At 40.1% G+C, this 21,620-nt stretch overlaps 1 protein-coding gene across 1 annotated transcript in view; it reads left to right on the forward strand.

Annotated features, from left to right (window-relative positions):
- galnt9 (polypeptide N-acetylgalactosaminyltransferase 9) overlaps positions 1–21,620 on the forward strand; it is a 111,583-nt gene that overhangs the window by 77,134 nt on the left and 12,829 nt on the right. The window contains exons 7-8 of the mRNA XM_074637332.1: positions 18,195–18,380; positions 20,147–20,284. Coding sequence (XP_074493433.1) covers positions 18,195–18,380; positions 20,147–20,284 — 324 coding nt within the window. The remainder of the gene's footprint in view (positions 1–18,194; positions 18,381–20,146; positions 20,285–21,620) is intronic.

The following is a 21,620-nucleotide window of genomic DNA, read 5'->3' on the forward strand; positions in this document are numbered from 1 at the left end:
CTCAACACAGATTGTGTCCACTGTACCGCATAAAATTACTTTCTATCATACTGTATATGTTTGTCACAATGACTTAATGTCTTTCCACCCCATAACCTTAAAACAAAAACGGATGAGAGAAGATATAAACATGCAGTCTGGTTGGCCTGCACACTCAACAAGCATTTCCTGGCATTTCTTTGAAACGGTTGAGACTTTTTGGGATATTATCCCGCATAAAGACATCCCTTGGGTATAAAGATTGCAGAGTGGAGAGCATTTCAATTAAAAACAGGGACGTGTAAAATTCCCCAGATGCAGCCGAGCACACACAACTCATTATCTCAAGTGGATACAACAAGTCTGTGGATGGCTTTCTTCCAGGTTAATTGTGAAAATTTTTATGTGAACTTGAAGGTAGTCCTGTGACAGTTCTGTGTTACGAATCCACCAACTTTAATCAGAATACATAAAGTGCTTTTGTTTAGTCTACTGGCACTGGAGCCGGGTGCATTTTAGCATCTTTCAGATCATTCTTTTGGTTTAGTGTCACTGCTCTAATTAGCTCTGATAAACCCACTACCTGCCTGCCCAGCACCAAACAGCAGACAGACAAAGTTAGCAAGTGGCTGGTGAACGTAGTTTAGCATTTAGAAGCTAAAAAGGCAGATCTGTCCCTCAGGAGTTAGAGGAGAGCAAACCAGAGCTAGAAGTAGACTGGACTTACATTCATCCGGTGGATAGAAACATTACTTTAAAGAAATGTTAATGTGGCTCCATGTGCGCTGGATTTGTAGGCAGATGTTTTCTAACACATTCAGCATAGTGACTTTGAAGATGATAATATGTCAGTGTTTTGTGTACAGCTTTCCATTGGGACAGTTCCACTGTCCCAATGTGGTCAAAAAATGGAAGAATGCCGGTGGAAGGTTTTGCGATCTTTCATTGGTAGAGAATGTTCTGACCAGAAATGTGATGTTGGCATAATGTCTGCACTGTAAAACTTTTTCCTGTAAAATTACAGTAACTTACAGGAGAAACTGCTGCCAGTATTTTACTGTAAAATTTACAGTATCTGTACTGTATCAAAGAATACAGCAACTTACTGTAATCAAAGCATACAGTAATTTGCTGTAATATTTCAGAAATTACAGTAAAATACTGGCAGCAGTTTCGCCAGTAAGTTACTGTACAATTTACAGTATCTGTACTGTATCAAAAGAATACAGCAGCTTACTGTAATCAAAGCATACAGTAACTTGCTGTAATAATTCCAAATACAGTAATTTATTGGTTGCAGTTTCACCAGCAAGATACTGTACAATTTACAGTATCTCTACTGTATCAGAGAAATACAGTAACTTGTTGTAATCAAAATGTCCAATAATTTCCTGTAATAATTCCACAAATTACAGTATCTTAAGCATCTATAAAAACTAACAAGCAAATGAAAAATAACAATTTTGAACAATAAACACAACATGGCATATTCATATTATTCTTGTTTATTATAATAACCTGAGTTTGACAGAAAATAACATCCAAATAAAACATTCAAATACTCAAGCTCTTACAAATAAAAATGGTGTGATGAGTTGTGAGTGAGTAAGAGACACAGTGTGTGTGTGTGTGTGTGTGTGTGTATCTGACTGACTGAGTGAGGGTGTATATTTGACTGTGTATGAATATCTGAGTCCATGGACTGAGTAAATACCATAACCTTTCTGTTTCAAAATTAAATAGCCTCCCCTGTTACACTGAGGGGGTTCACTAGACAGAACCATCCTATTGAACAATACTGCGTGCTGGCTAAACATCTTCAATATTAAACGTAGAAATAATGCCAGGTTGAACATTGTAAATAGAATAAAATTCAAAAATACAAAAATAGCCATTACAAATAAAAATACTGTTGTGAATGAATGAATTCATGTGTGAGTGTATGAGTAAGTGACGGGCTTAAAACATTTGTACTTTGTGGACTGAGTAAATACTGTAACTTTTCTGTTTCAAAATGAAATAGCCTCCCCCGTTACACTGCGGGGGTTCACTAGACAGAACAATACTGTTGAACAATACTGTGTGCTGGCTCAATATGGTCAATTATTAAACGTATAAATAATGCCAGGTTGAACAGTTTAAGCAAAATTAAATAAAAAATAACATTGTGAATAAGTGAGACACAGACATAAAGGGATTTTCAGTAATTGAGTGAGATATGGAGGGTTTGTCTCTACAGACAGAGTCAGGGATGTGATTGTTAAACTCACACAAAGTCCCACTCGAAATCCATGAGCTTCCGCAGGAGGGTGCAAACATGAGGATTCAGGGATGTCCCTTTCTTATGAACCATTTCCCCGCTCTTCTTGCTGGTCACCTTTCCCTGTCGTGCCTTTGTCCCTCTCTCTGGGTTGATCCTGACACAGCATCTACAAGGCATAGCAAGGTAAAACAAAAAGACACAAATGTGAATCAAACCACCTCTTACCTAAAATTAGACCGCTAAATATTGTTAGTATAAATAATACCTGATTTATTATAAGTCCCCAAATCGTTCTTTTTCATGCTTTATGTTTGCAATGCATATTAGAGTAGATACACGTGGACATGGTGAAATACTTCTTGCTAATATAGCTTACTTGCCTGATGTTTTATGAGTCACACTTTTGGAATATGAATATAACATTGAGTTTTTTTGGTAACTTGATGACTCTTTGATAATTATCTATTTAATTTAATTATTCAAGACTAATAACAATGGGTTATTAATTTATATATGAAATGATATTATTGAAGGCTAATACTGTTATGTTTCTTGTATATATTTTAGAACCACACATACACACCCAAACATCCAAGTGATCATTTAAGCTTATTTTGGAATGAACTCTCCATACCCTACTCTCTGATCGTATGTCTATCACACATAGATAGATACAAGGATAGCTGTAAGGCCCAAACATCTGACACAAATGACTATATGGAATTCAAACTTACTTCTGTATGAATTCAAGTGTCCAGGCAGCGTGATCCTGATATTGGAGGTTGAAGTTGTAGTAGGATGTGAAGACAACAGCAAGCCCCAACGCAGACAATGCCCCTTCACACACCACCTGACCCTCGATGCTTACCATCCAGCGCTGGTCGGAAATCATTGGACCTGAAACACAATGCAAAAAGCTTTAGGCTGAATACCAAATTGACCATTTGACGAATTATCAAGTGGCCACTTACCGCTTTATTGTTTTTGTATGGTATTGGCATTTCCAACTGATATTTGAAAACCTTTCTAAAAAAATTTAAGCCTCCGCTAGATATCAGGAATTCTTGATGTAGGATGCGAGATGCTACTCATCTACTGTACTGCTCTTTGATGTATCCAGGTAGCCATTTACATACTTGCGACACCATCGCGCACTCATTTTCATAAAGCTTAGTGGTTGTGTCCGTTGCAGTGAAGGAGAAATCAAGTAAAAAAGTTAATACAAATAAAATAAAATCTACAAAGGGAGGGAGAATATCAAACGAACTATTTACATATTTACAAGCTATAGGAACACCCTAATCCAGAAAGAGTGAGAGAAAAGCTTAAACAAACTATTTACATATCAGAGAAGAATCAGAGAAATTATTATTCCGTAGCCTACTGTGTATGTATTATAGAGTCAACTATTTATTAACTAAAACATAGCCCACTGTGTATGTATTATAGTCAACTATTTATTAACCATCTAAAACTACATATTTATTTATCCATTTCTGTATGCACAACTGTTTCAGAATCAGTATCTATTTATAAGAATGTAAAGTTGTGTGTATTATATACAATATAGAAGACATAACCATAGAAACTCACTACAACTGAACTCCAACTCCAGCGGCAAGCAGCGTCTTCCTGCCTGCCCCACACCTTCTGACTGCCTGCTGACAGGCTCAATAGAAGTACTCTGCATATGTGCACTAGTACAGTGTAAGTAGAAACGTGGGGCTTAGTGCTTACCTAGAATGATCAACCAAGGGCTATCAGGAAGGGTGAGGGATGTCTTCACAGTCGCCGCTGTGTCTGACACCTATATAGGAGACAATAAAGGCATTGCAATTCTAAGTTAATACAATTAAACAATGCTTTAACTATAGTTGTCATCAATTTTCCTGTTTAAAGAAATTATTTTTAAAATCACACTGAGCTCCACTCATTGCATTTCAATGTCTTAATCTGAAATAAACTACATCAGTTATACTCACATCTGCCTGCAAGATGAGGACATCTCTCTTCTATTTGAAGCACCCTGCATGCTCATGTGAGCACCCTGCTTGCTCAACAGTATTCTCTCCATCATCTCTACCTGACCTGATCTGACTCAAAAGATTACCAACTACACAACCTTTATGTGTTCTTGACAAGTGTGATGAAAAAGTGGATATCACAGTAAACATTTTACCACAATTTGTGAATGGACATAAGACTGGTTTCCCCTCTTTAATGTGAGTCTTCAAGTGAGAAAATAATGTAGACAAACTGTCACATTTGACAGTACAGAAATCGATGTGGCATGATAAAACGTCTAATGTTAATGTCCTTATGCCAGAACATCCTTCCCTCAAGCTTGACTCCCTCTGATCTGGGTGATCTCTATATACATGGCATTTTAAAGCTGTAACTTTGCCAAATGAACGGTAACAATCGTGGAAAGCACATTTAAATGTGATGTGTGGGGTGTTTTGGTGAACTTTCATATGCCTAACAAAGGCATATTTAGTACCACATGCATGGCGGCAAAATTGACAGTTGAACATTCTTGAAACACAAGATAGATACTGCCTCGTCTCCCTTTTAGATTGCTGCTACCTATTAGTAATTATATTGAGAATTTAAATGCTGACTAAGCTAAAACCAGCTAGCTAACGAGCTAACGCTAACTAACGAGCTAGCGCTAGCTAACGTGCTAGCGCTAGCTAGCTACCGTGAATATAAGATAGACTACTGATGTTTGTTACCTGTGATACTAATGAGTATTGAAATATAGACAAAGCTAAGAATAGCTAACGACCTACCGTTAGCTAGCTAATGTACATCCATGGAGGAACGTGCACTGTGTTAGCAAAGGTACCATACAACTTGATGATTTGACTTACCATAAAGTAACGTAATGTAACCACTGGAGTTTCCCTTCGTCTGGTCTGACGATCAAAATGGAACTGGCGGTGGTGAAAATAAAAAGTGTTTATCCAAACTGCTGCTGTCTCTCCTCAAGTTGCACTGGACAACAACGATGCTGCTGCTGCTGCTGCTGCTGCTGCCAGAGTGACCGTTGACCGTTGAGCTGTTGACAGTTGAGCCGTTGAGCTGCGGCGCTCAACGGTCAACTCGAAAAAAATACGCGCGAGAATTTAGAAAAATAGCCGTTAATTTATTTTCCCGAGATTCTCAGCGGCAGCAGTAGATTACTGTGAAAAGATACACTTGACCGCTGGGATCATGGGAGCAAGCGTTCTGACTCCCAGAATGCATTGCTTTCACAGTAATATACAGTAAAAGCATTTTACAGTATGTAACTGTTAGAATCTCGCTGTAAATTTACATCGAAGTCTTACAGTGTGGCTGCATACCCATACACTTCCTGTTTCTATGTTAAAGTCCCAGTGAACGGAAGTTAGAGCGCCTTTAGCTTCTGTACTGTGAGTAAAGAGTGCTGCAGGAATGAGTCCTAAAACCTAGAAATGAGTTAGCATTTTAGCACTTCTGGTTCCCTAGTCTGGAAGTCAATGGATTTCTTTTATGGGTTTTTAGTTAGATGCCTGAAATACAGTCTGTGGTTAACACAAGCTGAAGAGATTTTAACATTTTGTTCTGCGATATAAACTGGTTAATTTTGAAGCTTTTACGTGTCTTAAAAAAGCAGGTTGCTAACGAGCGGCTAAATGAGACTACTAAACGTCATCACGCCGACTCGTCCGCCTTTACAGCCTCTTTGTGTATACTTGCGTTCATGTGACCGTGGTGTAGTTCGTTTATAGCCTAACGTTAGCTTTTTACTTCTGGCGAGTGCACTCACACTTCAAACATCATAAGTGTTGTTCATTTGTGAAGATTATCTTCCTGAACAAAATGTGCAATTATGATAAACTTTGCCTCAGAACTGATTTTCTGAAAATAATTCAAAACCCAATTTATTCATCCCAACGACATTAAATATTTGAGTTATATACTGTTATAAGTTTAAATCAAATCCTTCGCATTTGATTCAACCACTAAAAAGTGGGCGGGCTTAGAATGCAGCTGGTTGAAATTGGTGTGTAATAGCTTACGGAAGCACACATTATATTTTGTTTTACAGGAAGAAAAGACGGTTGAATTTTGATAGAAAAATCCAAAGAAATTAATTTTTTTGTAAGTTTTTGCACATGTTGTTAAATCGGTGCACAATATGACTGGGGATGTGATTTAAAAGGGTTAAAAAGGCATTTTTCATTTAATCTCGACTTTAATAAACAGGAACAAACATACTGGCTGTAACTTCACATTCTCATTGTGGACATGCTGACAGTTTTTTTTTTATGTCTAATCTATTTTTTTTGTGTGAGTTTATCAAAGCGAATAATGAAAAATACAAACTGTATGCTCATGTTTGTGTCATACCACGTAAGAGCATATAACATATTCAAGTGTTTGTTTGTTTGTTTGTTGGTATTGATAATGTAGTGGTTCTTCAATCTTTATTCTCAAGTATTACAGTCTAGTCAGGGAACGACTTAACACCTGGGATTTTAGATGAATGTTATTTAGTAGCTGATACATGTAGGATAGAAAACCAGCTCGGATGTGTACTCAAGTACCAGGACGGAGAGCTGCTGGATTAATGCATGTGCACAATCAATTTTGAATGCAGCGGACACACCGAGGGAAGATCATCAGTTCAGGTTTTGAAATGTCACCTGCCTACAAACTGAGCTTCTTGAATATCCACAAAATAAATAGATATTTCGATTTATATACTTATAGTGACATTATTTATAATGATTTTGAAATGACAGAAAAGAAAAACCACGGAGAGTTGCACTAAAGTTTCCACAATCACAAGACACCTCGCTAGCTGAGAGGAATACTAAATGAATGGAGGAGCTGTTGAAAGTAGAGACATGAGTTATATAAAGTTAATTCCCAGTGGTCCGCCAACAGTGCAGTAATGACACAGTAGTAATTATCTTCTGCTCCATATGGAGAGGAACAAATGGCAGGAGGAATTAATGTATTTTCATGATGTTTTGTGAAGAAACTTCAAGCAAGCAAGTAGATTGGCAGTCAATTAATGCCCCCGGAGGAACCAGAGCTGCTACATTTCACTTTGCGATATGACACCTATAATAAAGAGCCTTGTTCTTTTCTTAAATTGTGAATAGTTCTCAAAGTTTTTCACCAGAATAAGTAAACTTCAATTCAGTATGTTCATTTTCTTTGTTGAATAGCAAGCATCTTTGGCCACTGTATCTCCAATAACTGTTGGGCAAGTGGAAATATTGTCGGTGGTGCCAGATGTAAATGAACTGATGCAGAAACCATGCACCAGCACCATGACTCCAACGTGTCAATAATCTGATGTGTGTGAGCGTCCATAGGAAGCTATCATTAGCTAAGGTGGATGGCAGAATGAGGTGTCTTCTTCCTTTTGAAAAGATCAATACACAGTCAGACAATCAGTCAGTCCGTCAGAGCAGTAAAATACCTCCAGATTATGTTTCTCTCGGCTAAAATTAGATACCCGCACATCTTCACACCTATTGGTATCGGCTTGTGGCTGAGCCGTTTCAGTCATGCACACAGACTGGCTGAGAGAGTGGAGATGAACTCTGGTTGACCCCAGGCTACTGCTACACTCATCCGGGCAAACTTTGGGCCTGTGTTTGCTGCTGCAGGGTTATTTTCCTCCCTGTCTGTCAAATATGTCAGCTGTCTGCCAAGATGAGGGATTATATTAAGTCTGCATGACCTCAGCCCTCCCTTTCATCATTTCAATCTGGGCTCTTACTGTAGCTGCTCAGTGGCTCCATCTCCTCTGCCCTATTTTTCCATTTTGACCACTGACTGAGAAAAGGCCTAATTGGTAATATTATCATCCTTGAAGTTCCAGTAAAAGTTGCACTGGAGGGATTGAAAATCAGGGGCTAATATTCAAGGTACCTATAAAAGAAGTGCTTGTCAGAAGGTCAAACAGCACCTGGAGTCTCCTTCCTCCACACCTTTCTGACATCACCTGTCTCCTGTATCATCTGTAACCTAAACCAACAGTTCGACATTCACACACTCTTCATACAGTGATTGGCCAGGTGTGCGGAGGTGAGAAAAGGAGGCTCTCGTTTTTCATTCTTTACAAAACTTGTCACCACACAATCTCAGAACCCACTGGCTATCGATCTGAGAAAGGATTTGCCTCTGGGAGCAAGGGGCTATATTTCTGGGGTTCCGGTGTAACCAACAGATATCCGGGCCAATACTTTCTTCCCCACGCGCTGCTCATTGTTTACAGTCCAATTAGCAAATTCAGATGCAAGAGTGGAGTTGGAGTTGAAATATGAAGTGTACGACCGGATTGTTCACCTCTGTTGCTCTCCGCTCTGACTCTTTACTTGCATTCAACCAAAGTCTTCTCGAACATAATTGGTCAATACTACTCGGACTACAAACGGAAACCAAAGTGCTTCCGATGCCAACATTTTGTCCCATTGCATGTGAATAGAGATTAGTCACTATTTGAAACTATCTGAAAATGTCTGTTCACCATCTATTTGTGTTTCCACTTCCTTTAACCAGAGCCCAAACACATCCATAACTCCAACCAGTCATTTTCTGAGATGCTTGGCTCACCCAACCTTACCCAAACCCCAGGCAGTCATCGCTATGACGCCTGACCGTGACCATAACCTAACCTAACCTATACCCAAATTGCGGAGAGCACAGTATAATACCTGCTTTTCATGCTGCCTTCAAGCGTGGCTGTTAGAAACAGCTGTAAATACTTTTGCTTTCTAATTTGGTTGGCCGATGCGTCAACTAGTTCAGCATAATCCAGCCTTCAGGGTTGATGCACTGGGGACCAATTGATATATCTGGTCAAAGACCTGAAATTCCCAGCAGCATCAATATTTTCAGAAGCAACACTAAATTAATTTAGTAGCCCACTAGTCACACTTACCTTCCCTTCTCTGGGTTTCCAGCCATTCAAAAGCGAACCTAAGTTTTGCCAACAGGATTTATTTAGATTTTGTCAACAATCAGCAGCACTGTACTGTGTATTTAACGGAAATGGTTGATTCAATCCCTTGCAAAGTAATTCCAATCTTGACACACTGATGATGCCCCATTTTTGTTTTAAACATAATCCACTCTCAGTGAAGAGTTTGGCCCATGATGGAGTAAATGTTGTTTCAGTGGCTTTTTTCACCCACATGTTAATATTATTTTTGCCATGAAAAAATCCAGGATCTGAAGTCCAAAGCCTGTGTAAATGCCCGTCATGAGCCTCTACGTGCTGCATTTTCCCAGTTTATTGATTGTATTGTGTAATGGCGCTGATGGAAACCTGTTTACTGCTGTTAATAGCTTTTATGCTTTTTATGGCTGATGTTTTCTGTAGCCCCGTGGAGCTTATCACGCAAATGGTCCAGCTGCAATTAACTAACTGCATGTACAGAGACAATTAAATTAAATTAGCAATTAAATTACCACTACATCAAAGTGCTCTGTGTTAAGTGCTTCCTCTTAATGATGCAGGCTGCAATTTTATGACGGGTCACTGCCAAATGAACTTGGGCAAAACGCGGTCCTGTGGTCCCATCTGTGTGGGATGTCTTAAGGTAAAAGATTAAAACAATCTTATTTGGTATTTAGATGCGATTATATTTCCATAATATTAGAATATTTAAAAGAACAACCTGTAACTGCAGCATGTCATCCCTCCATTTGAAGCTGTTTCCCCTGTACAATATGTTTTTTTGACATTTTTTTCTTGCATGTGTTCCATGTGTTTATAGGATCTTTTTATATGTAAATTTATTTAAATAACGAGGTATTCCAATTTTATTATTAAGTAAGTATAGCAGCAGATTTGCATGTACTGTAGCACAACTCAGATTAGTTAGCGTGATTGACTCCACCTCTAGTTCTCTAGTTGATTTGCAAAATAACAACATAAAGTGAGACCATGTCATTAGCAGAGGTGCTCTCAGCATGGCGTTAGCATGATTTCCAGAGTGAACATAAAAGCACAAGCATCCTTATTACGTCTTTTTTGTCGGAAGGAAAACATATCAGACATTTGGTCTGATTTGTTTTGCTAATGCGTTGAATCCCTGGTTATGAAGAAACAGGCTGCAGGATAGAGTCATGAGCGGTTCTGGAATGCAACGCAATCTGCTGTCGGGTTTTTTCTTCCAAATCATCAGATCGGTGATTCTCTCACATGTTTGAAAAGATCACATAAGCACTGATGGCAGAGGCAGAGTTGAGTCCCTGCAGATGTCTTGTACCAGGTTGTTTGCTGTTAAATCAAGGAAGAAATTTACCTCACCTACCAGATTTCCTAGTGGTTTGTGATTAGCTTTTCACATCACCAGATAATCTCCTCACTCAGAAAATAAAGGTAACAAAGTAACCAGATGTTCGCTGTTGCATCTTTCCACTCTGTTACAGACTCCACATGTACAGGGAAACTGTCAATTAATCCAATAAATAGTGTATAGAGCAGGTGCAGTCCACAACAATGAACTATGTACAAATGATACACTATTGGCACGTCAAGCAGCTGAGAGGTCCTGCTAGGTCCTGACGCCTGCACCCAGAGCTGAAAGGCAGCTGAATTCCAGTGGTGGAGGAAGTATCCAGTTACTTTCTTTAAAGGTGCAGTGTGTAGGGTTTAGCGCCATTTAGTGGTGAGGTTGCAGATTGCAACCAACTGAAATTTCTCCTGTGTGCCAAACGTGTAGGAGAACAACGGTAGCCAACGCGAAAACGTGTAAATGCAAGTGGCCCTGTTATGGATCAATCTGCTTGATTATTGTCTGCCGTTAAATTTCCCAGAGCCCAAAGTGACATCATCACAATGCTTGTTTTGTCAAACCAAAAGTACAAACTTCAAAATTATTAAAAAAGAAAACATTTTAAATATTGAAATTATTAAAATATTTTAAAGGAAAAAGCAGCAAATCCTCATATTTGTGAAAATGTACTTGTATATAGTGTTGGGTAGTTTAATTTATAAGAAAGCATTTTACGAGCTCTTTGTATGTTTTGAATACAAAAATCTCAATTTCTAAAGCTGTCAAATAATTGTGGTGAATTAAAAAGTACAATATTTCCCTCTGAGATGTTGTGGAGTAGAAGTAGAAAGTGGCCTGAAAGGAAAAGACTCCAGCAAAGTACAAGTAGCTCAAATTTGTACTTCAGTGCAGTACTGCAATAACATCACTGGTTACAATCCACACTGCTGAATTCAGAATACAAGACCAAAAGCTGATGGAATGATGCCTGAGGAATGATGTTGAGTCTTAAGTTGTGTTTGAATTGATATTACAGCTGCATTAAAAAACACATCCTCCTATTTCATTTCAGTAAGACCACTGTGTTGACTCAGCGGGGTTTTGTTGCAGAGGCTCTGGCAAAAAAAAACTAAAAAATGTTTCCCTTTTTCTTTTGCCAAACGAAACTACACTCTTTTTTTGCAAAGTCTTGTCATAGCATTTTAAACTACAGTGTAGTGTTTTGGCTTCCAATAAGCCTTCAAAATCATGGATGTATTACTCAAACTGAACTTCCTGGACCGTATTTGATCGTCTCAGTAGTACGTGAAGCAACACACCCTCCTCAATGCAGCCCCCTTGCCTTTTAAGGGTTATCGTTTGGTCTGAATGCCTACTTAATGAAGAAATGGTTAGATCAAGTAGTTGTCTGAATGTACTGACCACCAAATCTCCAAAGGAGGTGCTGGAAGGTGAAGGAAGAACCTGTTGAGGGAAGATGGAAATGACTTTTCAGTGACATGGTGGCCTTGCAGTGGCCATGCTCGTGTCCACTTGTCACATATCAAAAAGACCGAACACTGTAGTGCGCTGATGTTGATCTCAGTGAAGAGAGTCACAATCTTAGTCGGATGTAAAATACTGTCAACACGGAGAAGCACCACTACATTCAACCCTGTAACTGCAATCTTTGATGTGGTGTCCGGCAAGTTATACATACTGTATGAGTTCCAAAAAAGATTCCCTTTCTTCTGATATGATGTGATTTTAGCATTTGAAATGTTTTTGGCACTCTCACGCACATTGTATAAACATATAATCAGTCACTCTAATTATACTGAGGGAGATTGATGAGCAAGGTAAACCGCATAGATAAAACACCTACAGCTGGCTTGTAGACAGCGCCTCAGACTCTACCCTGCTCCCAGAAGTGAACAGAGCTTAGTATGTATGTAAGAAGCTACAGCAGCTCAATTTATTCAGCAATGTTATCTTCTTTTTTTCAGCCCTGGAACACTTTTGGAATAGTTCTTCTTTTTCGGTCCTAAAAGTATTTGGACCTCTGAACACCTACAGCTACCAAAATTGGCAGCATTTTTCTTTGTTGGATGTTGCATTAAATAGTTTCTTGCAATTTACCAAGCATGTGATTTGTAGCACCAGGTAGTGATAAATAAATGGTGCTTATTGAGATGATTACAGCCACACAGTATTATTATCAGCTGTCTGGAGGTACACTGGTAATGATGTGCAGTGAACTGATGCCATATGAAAGAAAAAAATAGAAAATAATCCTCTCCCTCATTACTGAAAAAAACTAAGCGTTGCTTCTTTGGAACGACATTACGTGAAGCCTAATGTGATGCAGAGAAACTAAAGCCTGTTTCACAAGCCTGGTTAGCTATTAAGGTTTTTGACCTCCTGGAAATGGTGGTTGAGAAAATATCGATCTTCAATTTGCTTTTAGTGCCGGGCAAACTGCTAACTGCAATTACACATATACACATTTTCAATTATCCATGAGTGTGCAAGCACTTAACACACACAGATACTTTCACACACATACAGTTCATATGCACACTATTGATTTCAAACAGGAAACCTGGATTAAGAAACCAAGGAGAGACGGCATTACACAGAGCTTACTATGATACAAAAAGTGATCTGCAAGGACTAAAGACTTACCATTCAATTGGTATTGCACTTACACCCACATAAATGCACCAACCATGAAGGCTCTAGTGGGAAGGCAGCACTTGTCATGGGAAGCAGCAAAGCAGGTAAAGCCTACTCCAAAGTACTAATGGATTTTTTAGGCCAGGGTCACTGTGGATCATCAGCAGTGAAGATGGGGGGGGGGGGTCAGCCAGTCAATGGAGGTGTTTAAGCTCAGGTCAGCTCTGGAGAACTCCACCGGTGATGCACCCTGGGCAATTAAGGGCTTCGGGGTAAGAGAGAATAACAAAGGGTGGATGCCTTTATTAACGTACAATTAAACACAAGCCTTCATACACCCTTGAGCATTACAGAGACATGGTAATTTTAATTATGGTAAGTGGGACTTGGGTAAATGTTTGATAGTGTCTCATTTCCTTGAATGCTGCACACTTGGCCACATGGCTCAAGGCTTACTGATTCAGACATCTTGCCTGCCCACACGATCTTACACTGGTGAATTGATTGAGCTTTTTGCTATCTTAACAAATGCTCAGCTTGTTTCAACACTGCGATTTAACAGAGGTGGATGATGATCTTAATGTTATTTTGACATCCTTTTTTAGAAAGTTACGATAAAAACACAAAATACAGAGTAGTTGCTATAGAAAGGAGTAAGAAACAAATTAGGAATTACCTAATATCAATAAAATCGATAAATCTGGGTGGGCCACTAAGGTGCCCTTGAGCAAGGCCCTTAACCCCAACCGCTCCAGTGGAGCTGCACAGTAACCAGCAGATCAGACTGTGGTTGAACTGGGAAGCTTTCAGGTGTGAATGTGTGTAACATTGCGGATATGATTGACCTGTGATTGGCCAAAGTCTCCCGTCACAGGCTAGATTTTCTAAAGCCTGAATGCAGAGCCATGAGGAGGTGCAGAAGTCTAGTTTTCTCTCAGAACACTTGAATTACAATATGCTTAAAGGTTATTATGGAATTTGTGCCCAAGGATGCCAAAAATATTCTGCCTACTTCCACTTTAAGAACAAACTAGATCTTCAAATAGATTTTAATCATCTTCAGAGCTTTTGTATTTAGGGGTGAGTAGTTGTTTTAATATACTCACTTGGCACAGAAGAACTACACAGAGAGAAGGAGGAGGATGAGAAAGCTCACACCTGAGGTTGTGATTTGTTATTATAAGTTCAGTTGTACTGATCTAGCCTGGCCAAGGGAACAAAACTATGGGAGGAAAGTTTGAATACATCACTCCAAAACATGATCATTGTGAACATGCCCTGAAGTAGAAGAAGCTGTATTTTCTCGTGTGGCATTAAATAAACATGGTCAGCTCAACACAGTCTTCACCCCTGCTCTGGACTTAATTGAGAGAATAGTTTTGCAGCAGCAGTCTCCTTTAACACCATGCAGGGGGCATCGTTTTGGGTTCAGAGAGAAGTTAATGGATCACAACATCTGTTACGCATTGTGGTGATCATCATTAAGATACTGTGGGTGGTGGCGGCTCTGCAGTTTGTACGGCTGGAAGGACATTACCATATGCTGTGGCATTCTGATGGCGGTGCGTGAGTGTGTAACTGCTGGGCCACTTTCCCACAGCATGGCACAGATTTGCAGATTTGCATACTGTATATCAATGGAGGTTGTTATTTCGGAGAGGGTTTTAAAATTCAAATGCTGCACACTTTTTCTCTCTTTCACTTACCTTGAGTATGTCGGACGAGTGTCACAACATCTCCGAATCTGCAATCAATCAATACTTTCCGCTGTGATAGATGCTTTTCAATATGACAAATATTTACTGCCTGGCTTTATATATCACTCTTTATGTCATACGCACAGCACTCAAGGTATCAGGGTTTTCTGCTTGTCATAGGCAACTCTCTGAGGACTTTTGTATTTATGGGCCGTAGGCTCACAGAGCCATTTATCCCACGCTCTTTCACTCGCTTCAGCAGACTATAACGGACAGTATCACCTAGTTGCAGCATCAAGCAAACGCGTGTCATGTCAAAGAAAGCAGGGCTGTCAAAGTTAATGCGATAATAACGCGCTAACGCAAATTCATTTTAACGCCACAAATTTCTTGAAAGCATTAATGCAACTTTTAGTTTGTAGCAGGCTTAGTTTTAAAGCAAGAATATGCTGGCATCATATTAAAATAGAAAAACCTAATGAATCTATTGGTACGTACTATGTCATACCAGCTTGTCGCAAAGTAGGTTAAATAATGCTCCAATCTTACGCTAAATTTTGGCCAGGAAAAACTGGTATGGCCATTTTCAAAAGGGGTCCGTTGACCTCTGACCTCAAGATATGTGAATGAAAATGGGTTCTCTGGGTACCCACGAGTCTCCCCTTTACAGACATGCCCACTTTATGATAATCACATGCAGTTTTGGGCAAGCTATAGTTAAGTCAGCACACTGACACACTGACAGCTGTTGTAGCCTGTTGGGCTGCAGTTTGCCATGTTATGATTTGAGCACATGTTTTATGCTAAATGCAGTACCTGTGAGGGTTTCTGGACAATATTTGTCATTGTTTTGTGTTAATTGATTTCCAATAATAAATATATACATACATTTGCATAAAGCAACATATTTCCCCACTCCCATGTTGATAAGAGGATTAAATACTTGACATCTCACTTAAAGGTACATTTTGAACAGATAAAAAGAATAAGTGTATTATTTGCGATTAATTGTCATTTACTCTGGACAATCATGTGATTAATCATGATTAAATATTTTAATGGATTGACAGCCCTAAAAGAAAGACTAGCTCGATAAAAGTATAAGTTTGTGAGATAATATAGTGTAGTGGTCGTTGTGCGCGCTGCACTCGGCTCCCATTTGTATGTATCGCACGGACTTTGTGTTTTGTATATTTGGCTTGGGCTCTGTTGTGAGCTGGAATATTTAATAGCGGAGTTCTGTGTGTCCATGCATACATCTTATATGTTAATCAGTAAGCTGCATAAGAAAGCAGATGACTACAGCAAATCCAGTTATGAACATGATGCAACTGATGCATTAATGAAGACGTACGTTTGACCCTTTGTCCCTGTATTTAAATTTGCTCTGAATAGTTTCAAGATAAGAATATGTGTGTATTTTCCTCCTTTAACTCCTGGGCTTCAGTGTGATGAGTGGTTGAAATGTCAAGCTTATTCCCTAGAGTGCACTTTAAAGCAAGATTTTATTTTAACTGAAGCAATAGAAACTGTGTGTTGTGGAATAATTTAGCATAACATGGTAAATTATGACTGTTTTGTACAAACAAAGCATGCAGATAGACAGAGGAGAAGGGTAGGTAAAAAGGATTTAAAAGGTTTCCTTGGACACTTTGGTTGATTACTGTTATTTTGGTGGTTTTGGGCATTCCCATTGGTAATAATTAGATTGTACTCACTGAGTAAATTGCAAAGATCTTGAAATGCGGTGAGGTTGTTTAAAAAGGTTGCAAACATCCATCACTGTTTACAGACCAAGCTCCGGAGTCAATATTGACCTTCAGCGCTTGCCGTATTTGTGGCTGCACACAACCTGTGCAAGGCTGTACCTACCTTTGGTTTGACCTCCAAAATACAGTGGTTAAGAAAATCTAGCTAAACTTTTCTTTTTTTTGCAATTTATCTGATTTTCTGACTGCTCTTTCTTGTCACAAATAACTTTGTTGTAGCACTGTTGCTGTGTTCCAAGATCTCACTTTGTGAGTACAATGTTATCATTACCGAGGAATAATGGCAAAAACTATGAAAGCCCACTGTTATCTGTGTTTCTACCGTTGTCTAAAGATTTACGAAGATTAAGCAAATTAGTTCGCTGATGTATGAAAAAGCAACACGATATGAGACGAGGACTGCTTGTGGTCACAGCAGTAAACACACTGTGCAGCCTGCAGTTCAGCGTGTCCACATGTTTCATCTAAAAAAAGGAAAAAAATAAATGGGTAAAAAATAAAAATAAAAGAATTTAAAGGTTTCATCTCACTACGAAAATGATATTTACTGCTGCATATATGTACTGAAGCACGTTGAATATAATGAATGAAATGCAGTGGAGGAAAATTAAACTAAGAACTTTTTAATGAGTCGGGAGGCCGACAGCAGAGCCTAACTTTACTTTCACTGTTATCAGACGAAGAGAAATGCTCTCCCCTCGTCCTAAAATGGTCTTAAATTGATACTAAAGTACTTCCTTTTTTATGAATGAATTGGTACACGAGTTGAAGCCGTTGAAGCAGCAATGCTGTGTGTGTGCAAACTCCACCCCGAAAGTTCCGGTACTTTCAGAAAGTACAACCCCCTGACCAGGGCGTTTTGGGGGGTAAAAATGCCCCATAAAATGTCCCAGAACGTAATTTCTCGGTCGAAACGCAATGAGTTCCTCAAAACGTTCTTAGTTCTGGGGGGAAAGTTCCTGTGGTGGAAACAGGAGCTGCCTGATATTCAGGTAGGTTTCTTCTTCAGAGGAATGCAACTGTTTTTAGCTTGACTACATGCAAGATGCACTCACAACAAATTTTCACTGTAGAAGAAACAGTCTCAATATGTCCATAGAAACTTCTTAAACCACTCACTGCAGCATAATCCACTTCTAAATCCTGATTATCAGTGTGTTCTAAAGCCTTACATTTTGGCCAAAATATGGTGAAGACATTGCGTTTGTTTTCAGTAATGGGCTCATGAGGATGACTGCCTCATGAGCGAGAAAAAGGAGGCATTTCAGTGGTATAATTTTTCATATTTGGGCCTTGGGAAAGTTGATTTCGAGTTTTAAAGCAAGAGAGTAAAGTGAAGTCATAAGTCCTGAGTGCAAGACCTTTTTTGACTTCATGACGTTGAGTTTAAAGTCATCAGATTTGTGACTTGAGTCAAGTTTAATTTCCATTGCACTTACAGTGGAAATAAAGCATCTTTCATTCTTATAATGTTAATGTATTTAAAAAAGTAAAAACATTCCCATGTGAATCCACATTTGATTGAAACATGGACTCTATTTCCTGCTGCTGTCTGCTTTAGGTGTGGCAGTGTGGAGGGAGTATGGAAGTCCTGCCATGTGCCAGAGTGGCCCACATCGAGCGCACCAAGAAGCCCTACAACAACGACATAGATTACTACGCTAAGCGCAACGCCCTGCGGGCCGCCGAGGTGTGGATGGATGAGTACAAATCCCACGTCTACATGGCCTGGAACATTCCCATGAACGTAAGTTTTTCCTCTGTCTGAGATCGCGCCCTCCCTCAAACCCTGAGCTCCCTTTTGCTCCCTCTCTTCTCTTCTCACTTGATCATTCAGACATGCAGCCCGGCTCTCCGGAGACACTAGTCAATAGAAATTCAAAATTCAGATTTCATCCCATTTGACCTTCACACTGGCAGCAGAGCAAAGGCAGAGCGGGGAAGCGGCGGAGTTTTCTCTCCAAACAGATGAGAGAGGTGGTGAATGAGATGAGCCTCGTGTCTAATCAGTCTATTTTTACACACATCAGTTTAGTTTAATTGCTTTCAAGGGTCTTTGAGATGGGCTGCAAAATAATAAACAGCTACTTTCATTAATAAAGAGTTTAATATTGAGTCCTAATTGCCTCTTCAGCCGTGCAGAATGAGATGATTGTCAGTGAAGGACGTCAGCGAAGGCCTCTGAACGCTGCCCAAACACAACACGCCGCTGTTCATAACAAAACACTAACCGGCTGTGTGGTGGTCACATACAGGTCTGATATGCTGCTGATGCCTGCATGTCGTCTACACATTTTGCACAAACATCATTACATGAGAACTCACTAAGTGCAGGTAGGAAGTACCAGCTGGGGAAATGTTGTAGCCGTTGTGTGAGTGCAGCATGGAGGACATGATGAGGAGGAGGAGGAGGGGGGGGCAACTTTGACAAACTAGCCAATCAGGCCACATCCCTTCTCTAGTGTAATTACAAACACAGTGGCACGGCACGTTATTACCTCAGCTGTCCTGTGGCGCAGAGTTATTTTGTGTACAGTACAAAGACCTAACGCTACGATTATTCCATCTACCCCCCTCCCAGCCTCCCTCCCTCCCCGCCCTCCTAACCCGCCCATACACAATCACACATTCTTGTTATTGTCTGAGGGACCCGCTGAGAGCACAATTACTGTGGTGGGGGGGAAGGCTTTATGATTCACCACAGTGGTGAGCCCCAAGTCCAAATACCAAACAACATCTCACTGAAATTGAATGCATTTGTTAGTGTCACTTTATGGTACAAATAAAGAATTCATTATTAACAGATGTTGAACGCAAGTTCAGCAGCTGGTTGTAGACTCCTACAGTGAGGGGAAACTGATGAGAGGGATTTGCCTGGAAACAGTGTCGGGTAATAATCAGACAGCTGTGTGTGTGTGTGTGTGTGTGTGTGTGTTTGCATCAATTTCTATAGGAAGAGCATTGTCCTTTAATACGCATGTAATGTATATTTTCTATGGCTATACAGAATATGTTTATTTGCATATTAATGCACATTTAAGTGGTGTACTGTATATGCACATACTGATATGGGCTTTGTGTGTGCGTGCGTGCGCGCGTGCGTGCGTGCGTGCGTGCGTGCGTGCGTGCGTGCGTGCGTGCGTGCGTGTGTATCGGGATCAGGCCTCTGTGCCAGGCAGTGCAGCTATTAGGCATTCCCCTAATCAATCTGGGAAGCCACCTCCATGAGGCAGGCAGGGCCGTGAGGGCTCATAATTAAGCAGCTGATTAGAATTTGCTCAGCACAGATCATGTCTAATGAAAGAACAATAAAGGTCCCACATGACAGGCACATCCATCCATCTCTTAACTAAATGCTCGTTGCGTCCTCTCAGCACCTCAACACTCTTCGCGTCTTCCATTTCTCCAGCAGCAGCAGCAGCTAGTATATTCTCACTCGGTTCTAAAGTAAAGAGCCCGCTGGCTAAGAGCTTCTTTTTTTCTCCGTCTTTGTTTTGCACCATTTGTTGACAGAACCCCGGGGTTGATTTCGGGGATGTCTCGGAGCGATTGGCCTTAAGGAAGAGGCTGCAGTGTCGGAGTTTCCGCTGGTACCTTGAGCACGTCTACCCAGAGATGCGGATCTACAACAACACCATCACATACGGCGAGGTGAGATACTAACAGGATTATTGGAAATACTCCGCATGTTGATTTTGCTATATCATCATCATCATCATCATCTGTAATTCTATTACAGAGCTGTGGTTTGAAGAGGATGCATTAACTGAGACAGCTAATTTGATTCCACAGATGATATATACAGAAAATGAGGCGGTTGAGAATTCATTAATTTGTGAGCTGTTCATTATCAGGATCTTTTCTATGACTTCTGTGTCTTTTTTGAGAAACATTTGATGTCAGCAGCGATTTACATATTAGATTAATATCTGTTGTAGTTTGTACAAAACCCTTTGCAAGTAAGAGGTGGTCAAACATGAGCTGATATGTATAGATAAACAGTCATGGCAGTGACTCATATCCACCACTATAAAGAAAATACCTATGAATTCACTGTAGCCAGTCTAAGGTAAAGGTATTTGTTGCTATAGCAATGCAGCATCACCACACAGGATTAGATGCAATTTCCTCAGAATGAGTTTTAATTAAACACTTATTAGTTTTCCATTCCAACTTGATTGTTTTGGGCTTGGATGTGCACTCAGCACAGTGGGGGAAGAAAACAGGATTATGACAGGTTGAAGAATTGAACACCCTCCAGAGTCAGACACTATTTGGAGTTTTGCTGAAATGCACCGTTTTTCGTCATATCAATTCCAACAATGGAAAACAGTGGCGAATCAATATGCTCTGCAAATCCAATGTCAGAATACATCAAAATTAACCTCCAGACTCATCAAAGCTGTGCGAATTTGTTTCCCCTGCCGCCCGCTTTTGGCTCTGGCACCCAGCTAATGGATTCCTCAGAGCGGCAGCCACTTAAGTGGCACTATTTCAGATCTGTCGACAAGCCTTGTGTTGCCACACAGCCGCCGCAGCAGAAGTGAGTCTCATCTGTCACTGAGCATCAGCGCCGCACTCGGCCATGCTGACCAGACCGGCTGAGTGGAACCTTCCCTGACAACAGCGCATGATAGATGTGTCACAACCTGGAAATGAAGCCGTACACATTCAAATCACACAGAAGCAAAGCTCATGCTCAGTGCACCCCACCATCTGGAGGCCTCGAGGAGAGGGAGAGACACAAGTGGTGCTGGTCACTGCATGATAAAATCCTGTCACGGCCAGGTCATCACTTTGAGATGATATAAGACTCTGCTGTGTGAACAAGCCACACTGGATCTGATAGGCAGCAGGGAGTGTAACACGCACACAGGAAGGAAATGTACGATTCAAGGGGAAATAAACAAATAAATTAGGGCTGTCAAAGTTAACTAATAACGCGTTAACGCAAATTTGTTTTAATGTCACTAATTGCTTTAACGCA

Source organism: Sebastes fasciatus, chromosome 6, assembly GCF_043250625.1.
Source record: "Sebastes fasciatus isolate fSebFas1 chromosome 6, fSebFas1.pri, whole genome shotgun sequence".
NCBI classification, from domain to species: Eukaryota; Metazoa; Chordata; class Actinopteri; order Perciformes; family Sebastidae; genus Sebastes; species Sebastes fasciatus.